Source organism: Trachypithecus francoisi, unplaced genomic scaffold, assembly GCF_009764315.1.
Source record: "Trachypithecus francoisi isolate TF-2019V2 unplaced genomic scaffold, Tfra_2.0 Lachesis_group3, whole genome shotgun sequence".
NCBI classification, from domain to species: domain Eukaryota; kingdom Metazoa; phylum Chordata; class Mammalia; order Primates; family Cercopithecidae; genus Trachypithecus; species Trachypithecus francoisi.
In genome coordinates, this window is record NW_022681468.1 from 58,316,146 (window position 1) to 58,331,656 (window position 15,511).

Genomic DNA, 15,511 nt, shown 5'->3' on the forward strand with positions numbered 1-15,511 from the left:
GACAATTGTGATGTGAATTAGAACATTCCATTAATTTATTTTCTTAAATGTTATATCCTACCAGTTATAGAGGCCAGTATAAAAGAGGTGTTCAAGAAAGAAGAGCCAATAATGTAAAGTGACAAGAAGTGGAAAGTGTGAATAATACAAACATGAATGGGAACTAGAAAATATTGGATTAATTGATTGGGAGATCATTGCTAATCTTTGAGCCCTCACTGCCAGAGTAGCACCAGTGAAACCCAGCACATAACGTATCCTAGTGAGTGAGTGCAACTGGTATGTCACCATTTTATCAAGCAATATGCCACAAATGGTTTGAGGGATTATTGGGGTTAAGAGAAGTGTTTTAAGTTTAGATGTGACCTAAACAAGTTTCCAGTCTGAAGGAATAGAGTATGGAAGAGGAGATACTGATATTTCAAAAGAAGTGGCCAACTGAATGTAGGGCCTCAGGGTACCATGAGAGAGGTTGGCAGAGGGGCAGAATCACTTTGGAAAGGGAAAGGGCACTGCTTATGAGACAGAAAATAAAAAAGCTCAAGAAAGGTAATGAAAGATTTTAGATTAAGTTAGTCTCATTATCTCATCTAATTTTCACTACTACATGATCAGTTTCATAAATATTAAGGATGTACTATTTTCAAAAGGATTACAAATGAATTATATTTTGTACCAATCTTTCTTAGCTGCCGTTCATCTGATGGCTGTTTCTAGTCCTAGGTCTTTAGCAACTAATAAAAAATATAATATACCTGGACACATTCTCATTTCTCATAGTGAAAAAGTATTATTAAATTTCATAGAAAAAGTGAGCTCAAAATACCCACTAATTTTTAACATTATAGGACCAGCAAAGTGATAATCTTCTATTCAAATAACTGGTGCTAAGGTATCATGCTAATTCAAATACCACTTACATGGTAGCCACATGTAAAAGATTTTTATTTGTGACACCAGTATAGACATTTTGGTAATTTATCAGCAATATATATATTTTTTCCCTACTTAAAATAGGGTTAAAATGGGAAAATAGGGCTAGGAATGGCAAAATAATAATGATAATAATGTTGTTATTATTTTAGTTCACTTTTTCTCCCTTCTTAAGAATTTACCCCAAAAAGCATAATTTGTGCCTGCCTAAAACGTCCTTTCTTTCTTTAATTCTTACCCAAAATGCTTACCTGCTGATGTTCTATTGAGAAAGGATATTCAAAAGACATTTTCAATTCAACCATACTATGCTTAAACAATTTAAATGATTAACTGTACTAATTAGCTTTGAGTAAATTCACAAAATAAATAAAGCCTTGATAATTTATAATTAAATAGAACCCCAACTTCATTTCATCATCTGATTCTACATTTTGATGATCAGGGGTGCTATGTCAAACCACTTTCAGGAAAGGGTGTAATGTATTTTTGTTCTTGCATTATTAATGAACTTCCATTCAGACTAGATTGGCAATTGGAGTTGTTAGAAACAGAAAAGTGAGTATAAGAATACTTAATAGCATATCAGAGAAAAAAAATTTAAAAGACCTTCCTGCTCATATCCATTTTCTAGAAGCTTTAATACTTTTAAGACTAACACTGCATATACTTTTTATAATAACATAAGATATAAATAAATTAACTCAAATTATTATTTCTTCAAGCAAATGAGAAAGATTAAGTCTTTTTGACACCAGTGCTTGCAGTTGTACAAAAGCTGATGCATTTAACTTCTTTTTAATGCTGTTTGCATATTGCAAAATGTACATTTCAGAGACAGCAACAAATTGATAAGTTAATTTTGTTTTCTAAATTGTTGGTTAGAAAGAAAAAGGCATGCGGCCCTTAGTGTAGGTGAGTTTATTAGATGACTCTGAAATATATTTTTATAACTTCAATGTACCACTACTTATTAACTTAAAAAATTAAGATCATTCCCAAGCCCTTTAGCTTTTTAAATAATAAATATTATTTTCACTAGAGAGTCACACCTTGTTGAGTATTTCGTGATGTTCATAAGGGAAATGCCTACAATATTAAGAATGGAATCTAATTTTAGTGTCTTTTCACTGATTCTCTTTGACTGATAGATTTTCTTAGGTCATTGTTTCCCAAACTTTATTCTCTGGGATGCTAGTCCTCAAAGAGATGTTCCATAAATAAAGGGTCCCTTGGTAGATGCAATCGCCTCTCTAATAATGTGACAATGTGCATGTTAGCATGTTCAAAGCGCTGAAAGGTTTGAGAAAAATACAAACTTTTATTCATATAGTCAATCTCCAAACTTTGTTACACTTTGGTTTTTTGTTTGTTTGTGTGTGTGTGTGTGTGTGTGAGATGGAGTTTTGCTCTTGTCACCCAGGCTGGAGTACAGTGGTGTGATCTCGGCTCACTGCAACCTCCAGCTCCTAGGTTCAAGAGATTCTCCTTCCTCAGCCTCCCAAGTAGCTGGGATTACAGGTGCCCACCACCATGCCTGGCTAATTTTTTGTATTTTTTAGTAGAGACGGGGTTTCACTCTGTTGGACAGACTGGTCTTGAACTCCTGACCTCTGCCCACCTCGGCCTCCCAAATTGCAGGCATGAGCCACCACACCTGGCCTACACTTTGTTTTAATGTAACCTCTATTAACCTTTTTCTGAAAGAGATTTAGGCAAATACTATTTCAGACAACATAAATCTGCTTAGATGTCAGTTTTTTTTCCTTCTTCCATCTTTCCTCAGACTATCAACTGATTATCAGTTGAGTAATTATCCATATTTGCTCAGAAATGATTATTATCTGAAGCATATAAACAAGCCCTTTTGGATGAAATCCTCGTTTACAAAGAGAGTTGTTTGATAGTTGATGTCCCATACACATAGCTAACTAGTCAGTGGATGTGCTAGAATGAGGTTTCTTGTGTTGTGTACAGAATTCTCTTCCTCACATATATTCCCATGTTGATGCTGTTTGTTCATCAAGTGTTATTCTGTTCACACAACAGAATCGCTGAATCCTTGAGGACATCAAATCTGTTCTTTTTCCTATTCTATTTCCCCAGATCCATCTCAGAACACACGACTGCAACACAAAATCAAAATTAACAGGAACTTATCATACTGTTGGCATCTATAAAGTTAATGCTTTGAAATGTCAATTATAATTAAATTCAATAAAGTATATTGAGTGCCAACTGTAACAAAGCACCATATTCAGGATTTGGGGGCAATGAAGAAGAGTAAGGTGTACCCACTCCAACCCCAGGTGTTCACAGTCCTATTGAGGAGAAAGATAGGTTGCTAGTTATAGTAGGACAGATTATACGTAGTATCATTTACTATCTTTTAAGTTGCTTTGCTGATGTAACCTATTTCCAACTGCTTATTTAATTAGCATTCGGTGGGTCAGGAAAATACTTCATCTTTCACACATAGATATTTTTATTTTCTTCAACAAAGAATAAATAAATAGGAAATTGATTTTTATTTATCTGATTACACTATTAATGGTTTCTATATCCAGATCTCAACAAGGTTTTGTCAGTTCTTCAGGTTGTCCAGAATCCTAAAACCTGATTATAAAACATAATCGATTAAGACACTCTTTTCAGCAATTTATCAACCTGAAATGGTGATCAGTGGTCACTCTGTATCTTATCATTCTTCTGAAATAGATACTTAACAGAAGCTTAAAAGCTGACACCTCATATTTATTATCTCCAAAGAGACATTTTTCACATGAAAGTATAAGACTGTTGTCTTTTTTTGTTCTGTCAATAAATTTTAGTTTATTATTGAATTACTATATATTGCATACTTCATGGAACACTTGACCAACAAAACAGTGTACATTATAATTTTAAATCTACAACTACAGTCAAGATACAATCTCTCAGCCTCCTCTTTGTGGAAGCCACAAGCCTAGACTTCTGTGAAGGCAGTGTTCCCTCTTTCAAGCATAAATTCAAGATGTAATCTAGTTTTACATAACTGAAGTCTTCCATTGAACCATTGACATTCATGTTCACAGGCATGGACTCTCATTTCTAGGGAAGGTCAGCAACAAACCCTACCCAAATTTTTACAGTGAGTAGCCTCTGTGTCAGTACATGGGTTTCACTCCATTTACAGAGCGCGTCTGTATAGCCCGAAGAAGAAGGATTTCAGTAAGTGCAATTAGAATGTCCTTGCAAGTAAACTGCTAAAAAATGAATGTAGGCCAATCCTGCATTCAATTCACAATATTAAAAAAAGAGAGGCTATAGTTACATTGCAGTGTTTCCAAACTGATTATCCAGAACAGAGGTTCAACTTGATGCCAGTCTTTTACATGCACTGCCAGACTAAACAAGTACCTTTTAAGGTTCATCCATCACGATTTATGATACATTAAGCCAAATCTAATGTTCTCTCAGGCTGGTGTTAGGGGATTTTCAATATTCAGACTGAGAAATTGCATCGGGGGAAAGGGATTTCTCCGATCCTTTTTCCATAGAATTTCTTTAGTTCTATAGAGTCTCGTTAAGTCTATTGGACCTCTGTTATACTCCAGTACTAATCACAGATTGATTTTAAAAGTTTGAAATCTTAACTGGTAGCAGGAAATGACTTTAAATTAACATTACGTGAACTACTATAAATTGTTCACTGAAAAAGAGAGTGTTTAATTGTAAACGAAGGATCCTGCTGCCCAGTTGATTAACTACATTAAACACTCTATATTTTCAAAACTGAAGCGCAATTGTTAATAAGCTATTTCTCACAATGTGTCTCTAAGGGAGCCTAACTCTATCACCTTCTATTTTTATAAATGATGTGCTTGATCCATAAAAATTAGATTGCCCATCTTGGACTACGTAGACATGAAAAACTGGAATTAGGTTGCAAGTTCTCAATGTACCCAGACCTAGTTTACAAAGCTATGCTCTTAGTTTTCTGAACTTAGTAAGAAAACAAAATTTCTCTGTCCTCTGTTACTATATATGAGTACATACACACATCTTTTGTCTGAACATTTCTTTTTTGTATGCAAAATCAGTTACATTATTTTGTTAGAGGGACAACATAAACAGAGAAATGACTATTTATTAAATAATCTATGTTAGTTATTCTGATATTTCTTAACTTGAACTCACTTAGCAGACTTGTTTCTCTTTTTCACTTTAGATTCTGTGTCATTTGGAAGACTAGTACAATAGACTAAGACTTAGGCCAAATCATAGAATTATCTGATACTAAGATTAACCAATGTTTTTTGCTGTGAGTTAATTCTTAAAAGCATGCTTGATTATATTGCTTTTTATTAATTTGTATAATTGTATATTATATATGATCTTAGGTATTAATTGATTATGGGTTTATAATCTCTAATATTTTTACTTTGGGTTTTAAAGTTGTTATATTCTATAACACATAATACAGATATTTATTTCATATTTTTATCAGTGTTTTTTGAGTTGTTTAGTATTTTAAATCTAATTTGGTAAGTTTACAGTTCTCTCAATGTCACTTTAATATGTCACTATGCAGAGCACAGAACTAGAAAACAATAGCTGCATAGTAAATAAATGACAACCACTTAAACATCTCAGTTTTGTGTGTGTTTACTTATGCAACCAACATATATCTTTGTAGTGAAAACTATTCTAAAAGGTATTGCATATGAACCCTGATATTAATCATATAGTTATTAATAAATTAATATATGCAATAGTAAAACTTTCAAAATATGACTTTAAAATTTCTCTTTAAAAACAGGATAAAGAAAATTCTTAGCAAATGAAAGGAAACTCTCCTTTAAGTGTTACGGTGTTAATAAAAGTAAATGCTCCTGACATATTAAATTTTACATCTGTTTTTAAAAGAAAATATATTTTTACTCATATGATTTGCTTTGTACTGTAAAACTTCCATTACATTGGCATTGTATGAGCACAATTATTATATACCAAATATAGCAGCCAGATATGGACGTTTTCATCACATTTCCCTTCCCTAATACAATGCAAAGTCATACTTCAGTGCCTGTGAAAATATAAATATATGATTCTAGGTAACAGAATACCAAAATGTATCCTAATTTCATCCTAGAGCAACTTACTGATAAAGATATGGTTAGGGGTAAATAAGATTCATAAGTTGCATTTTATTATGAAAAAATGTAGCAAATGACAGTATGAGAATGTGATTTAAGTATTTGTCTTCTCATGTTTTCATTAAGATTAAAGCTTAGTGCATTTTCTAAACAATAATTTAGAGAGACTGTCCTCTGAGATTGAAACTTCTTCAGGCATATAAAACATTTCATCACTATATGTGTCTGTGGTTTCTCTAGACATAAGTATCGTAAGTGTTGTGTGAATAAGTTGGCCTCTAATCTATGAATCTGCAAGCTGCAATACATGAGGGCCATGGTTATGTCTATTTCATTCATGTCCTGTAGTCAGAACCCAGCCTAGTGGCTAGTCTTGAGAAGGAGCCCTTCAAACAAATGAAAAAGAAAGATACAAACATTGTTTTTGATATCTATTTGTATCTTCTTATTAAGATGCCAACAAGAAAGCACATGAAAATATTTGAGGCTAAAGAGTTTTAAAACCTAGAAAAGTTTTTCAGATTTAAAAGTATATTCATCTCTAGTTCATTCTGCATGATTTTATAGATTTTCATAGTTCTCACTGGTTTTTATTGGACTAACGACAAAAATGTGGTTAAACTAAAAAGAGGCTATCCAGAATGCTGTTAGCAGCCTTCTAGTGTCTGCAGGTCCACTAAATTAATGGCGTTTTTGACAATATCATTATATATTTGGGCTTAATGGTAAAAGTGAATGACCAATATTTTATCCTGATAATTGTGTTTCACTGTTTATGCTGCATTTTGTCATGTGGGAATAGTCATGTTAAAGGAGAGGGAAATGGGGAAGATGATGAAAAAAAGGAAAAATGTGTGCATAAGAGAATCACTATCACAAAAGAGAGAAAATACTTCTCCATATTGAGTACTGTGGTATCATTCAACGTTCAGACCCTTACTAGAAAGCCTATAGATGCTCCCTTGGCAGCCTTCTGGTAGTCATTACTACTGATCTCTTGTGAAAACAGCACCGCATTTAGACCTAGAAAACACTTCTGTTAGCATACAAACCTGTTTTCTAAGCTATCTTTGGAGAGGTTCTTTTGGTCATCTGCATTAAAGAGCCAACAAACTGTTTTAACTGGAAACATCTATGTGTGGTAGAATAGAAAAGTTCATAGAAAATGTTTTGAAAATGCTTTTGTCCCAGGTTTTTTTTTTTTTTTCAGTTCAGATTATTTCAATATATGAAAATGTTTCATGAATGTGAATGGACTCAAATGTTACCAAACTAGTGTTGGTCAACATGTAGATACAACCTAGGAGAATGTTCATATGTCCTTTGTGTAATATTTGAGTTGTTTGGAAAATTATACAATAATTAAGTAATGACATAGGGAAATAATTAGATTAAATGAGACCCATATTCTTATTTTTAATTTTAATACCCTATGACTACATAGAATCTGTCATTTGTTCAAAATTAAATGTCAATATTTAAGTATAATTGCACATAGACCTAAGGCATTACTTTTGATATCACTGGAAAATATTACCAAATTTATAAAAATCAGTGTTCACAGTCTTTAATTGACTTAGATTTTTTAAGATTATTTCTGGATTACCTAAATGAGGTCTACTGATATGCACACTACTTGGCTATAACCAAGAAATATATGTACACTTTGTTTGGTTTTACTTTATTTCAACTCAGAGATGATTATCTAGAGTGAATGAATCCTTAAAATTATGAAAGTAACACTAACTCCTTATGGAATTTTTATGTTGTAGCATTAAAAAAAGGACGATTTTGGATCACACCAGATCCTTATCACAAAGATGACAACATCCAGATTGGCCGTGAGGTGAAAATATCTTGCCAAGTAGAAGCTGTTCCTTCTGAGGAGCTAACATTTAGTTGGTTTAAAAATGGTCGTCCATTAAGAAGTTCTGAGCGGATGGTCATTACACAGACTGATCCTGATGTCTCTCCAGGAACAACAAACTTGGACATCATTGATTTAAAATTCACGGATTTTGGGACGTACACATGTGTAGCATCTCTGAAGGGAGGAGGAATATCTGATATCAGTATCGATGTTAATATATCCAGCAGCACAGGTAAGAGGCATATATTTATGATGTAAAAGATGTTCACATTTAGAATAACTGAAGTTTAGCAGATCAAGTAGTTTTTAGTTAAAAATATTTTTTCCCTTTCACATTTCCTAAAAACAAAATTATAATGTTCTGAATGCTCAATGAATACTAGGTTCTGAAATACCATTTTCATCTGTTTTGATTTGGATTTACATGAGATTTTACAGAAATTATCCAAATAAAACTAATAGCATTGACCTAAGATAGATATAGCCTTCTAATAATACTAGTATTTCATCAAAATACTCTGAAGAATCTAAAATTATATTAATAAAGTTAAACAGCAAATGTCTAGTGTTAAGACAATTTTCAGACATTTTAAAGAAAGCATAAATACATAGTGCTAAGAAGAAAATACTGAGATAATTTAAGACTGTTCAGATGCAAAATATGTAAGAAATGTACCCTACACTAACAAAAATTGGTATGTTAAAGTTGTAGTCAGATGTGATTTTTTTTTGCAGAATCATATGGTGAAATCTGTTCATAATGAAAATAGTTAAGTATGAAAATATATTGGAGTGAAATTCTTTCTTTTAAAGTTAAAAACGAAAACATGTTATTAGTTTTTTCTTGATTAAATGTACATCTGTTGACAAGGAAAATTACAGGGATTGGTTGGAGGAGGGTTCATTCAGATGCTTTAAAGCCCTGTGATTCTCTGAGGCACAATCAGCACACATCCAGAGTTCCAAAGTAGCTGTATTTGTTTTGCCAGCTTGTTACCAAATTGAATTTTAATGGAAGATTTTTCCATCATTCAAGATAAATAATATGTGTTGAAAACATAGAGACAAATGTGGTAGACACATGATCAGGCAGCATTTTGTATCTTGTACATTGAGGTATTCACCTATAATTTTGTGCCTTCTCATGGTTCCAAATTGCAGTGAACACTGGATTGATTTTACTTCTTAAGAATAGAAGCTTATGATTCAGGCTGACAAAAGTGTGCTAACTTTGCACAATTGTGCTTTGTTCCTAAAAGATATTTAATTTCTTTCATCTATAACTAAAACAAAAGGAAATTAGGGTGATGAAAATTACTTGTGTTTGGACATTATTTCTTTTCTAGCTTAAAAAAAAGCTAGAGACAAAAAAAAAAAACTTTTTTTTTTTTTAATTTAACTGACATTTAAACATTGGTGCTAGCACTAAGAGAGGGATTCTTTTAGGATCTCTAAGGGAAAACTGTTGATACACACAGTCAGTTATTACTTGTTTATGTATTCATTCAATCAACATATATCCATTGATTCTTCACCTCAGTGTGCTAGGTGACACTGTACACTGTACTATATGACATTCCAATATGATATTTCCTGTAAGAGAGTAAGAGCAATTTTGTAGATCGAGGATAATTTGTCCTCATTTTCTGAGGGATAGTTTCCAGAAATGTTCTACATTTAATCAAAACCATTGCTTTGTTTGGTTAGGTTTTGCTTTTTTTTTTTTTTTTTTTTTTTCTTGTTTCCTTTGCAGAACCAGTGACACAAAGCTCAGATCCAAAGAATCAATGCTTTTATCTAAAAGAACTCCTTTGATGGGAGCACAGTTTATATACCATTAAACTTAGACAAATGATGGAGCACAGAATGGAGAGAAGAAAGCAGCATTATATATAGGGCTCACAAAACGAGCCCTAACATTTATTTTTAAATATACTAGTTATATGGCCTGTTTGAAACTATGTGTTATATGTGACAAAATAGTAAAGATGACCAACATTGATTTGTGAAATGTCCAATAATCCTTTAAAGAAAATTCAAGATTAGTAATAAGAGATTGGTTGTAATCATTAAATTTTCTTAACTATCATTAATTTCCCTGGCTACCAAAGGTAGCACTATTGGAGATAAAAGAAATATATTGTCTTCTTCCAAAACACTACCCCTGGAAAGCCCCCACTTACTACAGATAGATGTGGTTTCTCCATAGAGTGGAAGCTCCACGAAGTCTGAGATTTTGTATGCATCAATCATTGCGATAATCTCAATAGCCGAAACAATACATGGCACATAGAAGGTACTAAATAGATAATTATTAACTAAGAAAATGACTAATTTATGCATACGCCTTTCATTTTAGGTTTTCTTTCCTCCCATTGTCTCTGTAATATAGACATTTACTGTTCCTCTTACTACCCTTGTTGTAATTCCTTACTGACTTAAAGTTATTTGATAGATAAATTTATAGTGACTTAATGTTTTATCACTCCCAAAGACAGGAGCAGCTTCTCAATTAGTAGTGTCCAGTGAAAATAAAAATACCTACCCCTTGTTCAAAAATTAATAAATTCACTATGGCAACATCAGAGCATTAAGGCAAATTTGGGGCTCTTCTTAATGTGGCTACACAGGTGGCAGACTCTTGAGTCTAGATGGATCAGGAGATTGTATTGTGATAGAAGGCCTAGAGAAGATGATGAGTTACTAACCTAACCTAAAGAGTGAGTTACTGAAGACAATTACATATTCTGTCTTCAAGCCAAAACTGACTTTTGATGTTCCAATTTGCTTACAATAGAGTAGAATACTAGAATGCAGTATAAAGTTCTATAAATCTGAAATTGTATGATTCAACTGACATCATTAAAATGATTTTTATCCCAATACTATTGAAGACTGAAGTGCTTTAATATGAAAATAGATGTATTCTAGGATATAGTTTGAATAGTGAAAATGAATAAGCTATAGCATGAAAGGAAATCTTGGATTATATCAATTTTATGGACCCTGGAGGATACTGAGGAAATTCGCACAAATGGGGTGAGTGAGTCAAAGAAAAGGAAACAATGATGTAAGACATAAATATATATGTGGTGATGTGTTAGATTCTTGGTTTTGCTAGTATTTCTATTATAAGAAATCGAGCATTGACCAAACGGTCAGTAGCTTACCTGTGTGCTAAGCATTTTTTTATGTTAAATATAAGGCATTTTAGGGTGACATTTTAAAACATTTTGAACATTTCCGAGCTTTTTGTTCTTCATATAAAATCATACATCGAATCTCAATTGTTACTGTATTGTTTCTTTTTCCTCTCTCTTTAATTCTTCATCATTAAATTTGAGTGTTACTATGTTTTAAGAGACATATAATGATATTTTTAAAGTAGAGGCTGAGGTACCACAAGGCATTTTTACCTAAGACAGAAAATCATTTTTGTTAAATGACAGAGCCACATTTCAACATATGTTTTTGATGACTTTTAAAATTGAAATACAAAATATTTCAGGGAAGTAAATTCTAATTTACAGAATTATTCATATCCTTAAAACATAGGGATTTGATTTTCAAAGACAGTTTAGGGCCAGGCATGGTGGCTCACACCTGTAATCCCAGACTGTGGGAGGCTGACTCAGGAGGACTCCTTGAGGCCAGAAGTTTGAGGCTGCAGTGGGCTACCATGGCACCATTTCACTTCAGCCTGGTTGACAGACCAAGACTCTGTCTCACAAAAGCAAAGCAAGGCAAAGCAGGGCAGGGCAGGGCAAGGTATGGCAGGGCAGGGCAGGGCAGGGCAAGGTATGGCAGGGCAAGGCAAGGCAAGGCAGATTGGAGAGGAGAGAAGAAGGGAGGGGAGAGGATGGGAGGGGAGGGGAGAGAAACAAAAGGAAAGAAGAGAGAAGAGAGGCCTCATGTATTTTGGAGTTTGAATTCGATTGAATGATAAAAACTATGATATATATGATTATAGGTTGTCTTTCACATTAATTGAATATTGGATACCTTTTTCCTCCTGATTCTTTAAACATGCAAATTGTTTCATTGGGAGTATTTTTTTTATTTAAAATGAGTGTTTCCCTTAGATTTCTTTCCTATATTACTGCTACAAACACACTCTGTGTTATATGGTGATAGTACAAATGGGCCTTGCCCTTAAGGAGCTTAAAATCTAAATCGTCAAGACAGATTACATAGAAACTAGGCAATATGTAGTGGTTGCATACTGTGCTTAAAGCTTGTTCGGACTTCTGTAGAAATTGTGAATTTTTTGTTCATGTGAATATAAGAAACTTTCACAGAGAAATGACATTTGAGATAAATGTTGACAAAAGTAGCATTGTGCTAGTGACAATGGAAGGAGGATATATTTGGCAGAATATATAGGATGAAGAAAGTCTCAAGAATATTAAAGTGATAATTATTGTTTTTACTGTAGGACTGATATTCACTGATAGGAATATAAGCAAATTATATTGGTTTATCACAACTTTATAGTTTTTTTATTACTGAAACTATATTTTATCTGGCTAGACTGTAGGTAACTTAAAATTGTTATAAATGTTTCAATTAAAAATTAAATATACTGAAACTTTAATGGCTATAATTCGATTTTATAAAATAAAAAAACTTCACATATTTGCTGAAAAATACATGTGAATTTTAGCCTAAAATTTTGACGAAAGTTAAATTCTTAATTACTGTCACACATTTGCAAAAAAGTAATTGTTATACAGCAGTAGACTTAATTTTCAGAGGCATTGTTGCAAAATATCTCATTGCTTCTTACAGTATTATTCCATGGTAGAGTCCTTGGATGCTCATTAGCTTGCATTTATTTCTTCGCATGACTTGACAAACTTGTAGGTTTATAGTAAACTCAGAAGCATCTGCATCATGCCTTGAAAACCTAAACGGTGAAAATGCTGATCTGTGGAATTCCCATGATGAGACATCTGGTGGACAAATATAGCAGAAGACTCAATACACATTCTGATGATTTTTTTTTCTACCTTGTTAGAGCACATGGACATTTTATAGACAGAAAGTGGATCCAAATTTAGAGGTTTAAACAAGAAGCTGAAGCATAGGCATAGGTGCATAGTGGTGACCAACTGAGAAAATCTGTTCAAAATTTTAGTTTGCTGCCACCCATCTAGTTACTATAATTATTTTATTTAACCAGTGTCTGTACAAGTATTCACATCTGCAAAATGGCAGTTGTTGATAACACAGGACAGGACTACAGTACACAAGAAAGTAGAATAGTTAGTAAACAGGAGGGCAACAGAAAAAAAATTACTAAGTCCACTTAATTGGATTTGCTTCCTTGTCCTTTTCCCAGTTAAGGAGAAATAGAAACTCATGAAATTCTGCTGATTAAGACTGAAGTTCTATAGAATGGCTATATTAAAGTATAGGTTATTTTATGTAAGTAGAAGTCCTAAGACTATCACATAAAATACCCTGACAAACCTTTGATCAGAGGAAGCTACCCTGAAATCAAAAGTTATGTAATTAGCATCTGAGTTACTGAACAGAGAAACAATTTCTTTCCTTGTATCCAAAATTGTGAAGTACAATCCATGACCTCTGAATTAATGATGGACATCAGAGGCTGGCAAACATTTTGTAAAGGGCTGGATAGTAAATATTTTCAGCTTTTCAGGCCATATGGTTTCCGTCACAACTATTCCACTCTGCTATGATAATGGGCAAGCTGCCATAGGCAATAAATGAATGGGCACAGCTGTGTTCTAATAATACTTTATTTACAAAAACAGGTGGTAGCTGTATTTTGCCCACAGGCTATAATGCATTGACCTCAAACCTACACTTTTGATACCTATTAATTCAGAAAGAAAATAATTACAAAGCTGAACCTCATGGGCTTACTAAAAAAATTAAACTCACATATAACTGCTACTTTTCCATACAAACATTAATAAATTTTGTAAGACTGAGGCAAAATCTTATTAACAGATATAATCTAGCATTTGCTTTAATAAACTACACAAATTATACGGGAGCACACAGAATAATGTTATCGAATCTGGTCAGCAAGAGTTCCATAGAGCAGGTAGCATCTGAGCTGGATTAAGAATAAGGCACTAGATCTTAGAAGGAAATGAATCTCATTAGATCTTACTAGCTCACATTCACACAATCAAGAATGACCAAAGTATTTATCAGGGCAGCAATATGATCTGATTTGTGCTTTGGGGGCCTATTCAGTTGGTGAATCTTCAGAGTTCAGAAAAGAGACAATTAGAGAAATGATGGTGGAGAAATAAAAGAGAGTTTCAAAAGACATTCTTAAGGCTTAACAATCAATCTGACAAAGACAGCTTTTCCTGTTTCCCAAACAGTGAGACTACCTTTGCATCGTGACAGAGTATTCAGTGAATTATTTGGAGATAATGTAACAGAGAAAGGCAAAACACTCTTATTAGAAAAATTGCCTGGGTGACAGAGTGAGAGCTGTTGAGAAAAAAAAAGAAAGAAAAGAAAAAAAAATTGGACAATGGGGACAAGCAATATTTTATGAATAGTGGCTAGGTAAGAAAAAAAGATACAGAAAGCTTAGCTAACAAAAAAAGCTTTGAGACTCAGGAACAACATCTGAGAAGTCAGTTAACCTCTTTGCATGTTAGATTTCTTATCTCTCTCTCCACCACGGGTTTGAAATATTTACAAGACAGAGCTTGAGGAAACAGAATGAATAAAGGGAGCATAAGAAAAAATTCTGCAGATTGTGTGTGAAGGGTACCACTTATTCAGCTGAATGGATAGATAGGAATGAGATAAGGTGCTGGGTAGTCCTCACAACCTCTCATAAAGGGATAGTTAAGTCAATGACCAATGTTCTTAAGTCAATTTAAGAAAGAGCCTGATTGACATCAGGCAGACTAATGCAGTGCAGAGTCCAGGCCCAAATTTACCTCCTAGTAGCTTTATGACTTTGGTCTGGCTGGGCCTCAAAACTTTTCATCTATAGAACAATGGGATCAGCTGGAGAACTGATTTCCAAATAGTGTTTTAATGGCAATTTGGAGTATTTGCAAGTGCTACTGAACTGCAGAGAGAAGGGAGCAGAGAATTTTACTAATTTCTTCCCTTTCCAACTTCAGTCAGAGTAAAATGTTTCTCTTGTATACATAGAACTTCTATGTAAGATTATATTTGGACAAAGGGTTCTGATTTTCAGCCATATGTGTGTGTGTGTGTGTGTGTGTGTATACTCACACAAACATATATATATACACATACATACACACTAGTAGTATTTACTACTCATAGTTGAAAGCCATTGGCTTAGATGAATTCTTCCATTCCTTTTAAGTATGTTGTTTTGCTAATATGATCCCAAAATGTTATGCCTCCGTCATTTAGAATACAGTAATGTCACATAAAGGATTTATGTCTGTGAGAAGGTTTGAGAGAACAAAGTGGTTTGAGATTCGTTGTAGCTGAAGGGATGGTGAAACATCTTCATGCTTCTGGTGAGCAATTAGAAAATCAGTTCTGATGATCAGGAAAAGGTCAGAACTAAAACAGACTTCACAAGTGATTG

General features: G+C 33.4%; 1 protein-coding gene across 1 annotated transcript in view; it reads left to right on the forward strand.

Annotated features, from left to right (window-relative positions):
* Positions 1 to 15,511, forward strand: part of MDGA2 (MAM domain containing glycosylphosphatidylinositol anchor 2) — a 297,455-nt gene that overhangs the window by 66,618 nt on the left and 215,326 nt on the right. Inside the window, exon 4 of the mRNA XM_033188128.1 lies at positions 7,844 to 8,173. Coding sequence (XP_033044019.1) covers positions 7,844 to 8,173 — 330 coding nt within the window. The remainder of the gene's footprint in view (positions 1 to 7,843; positions 8,174 to 15,511) is intronic.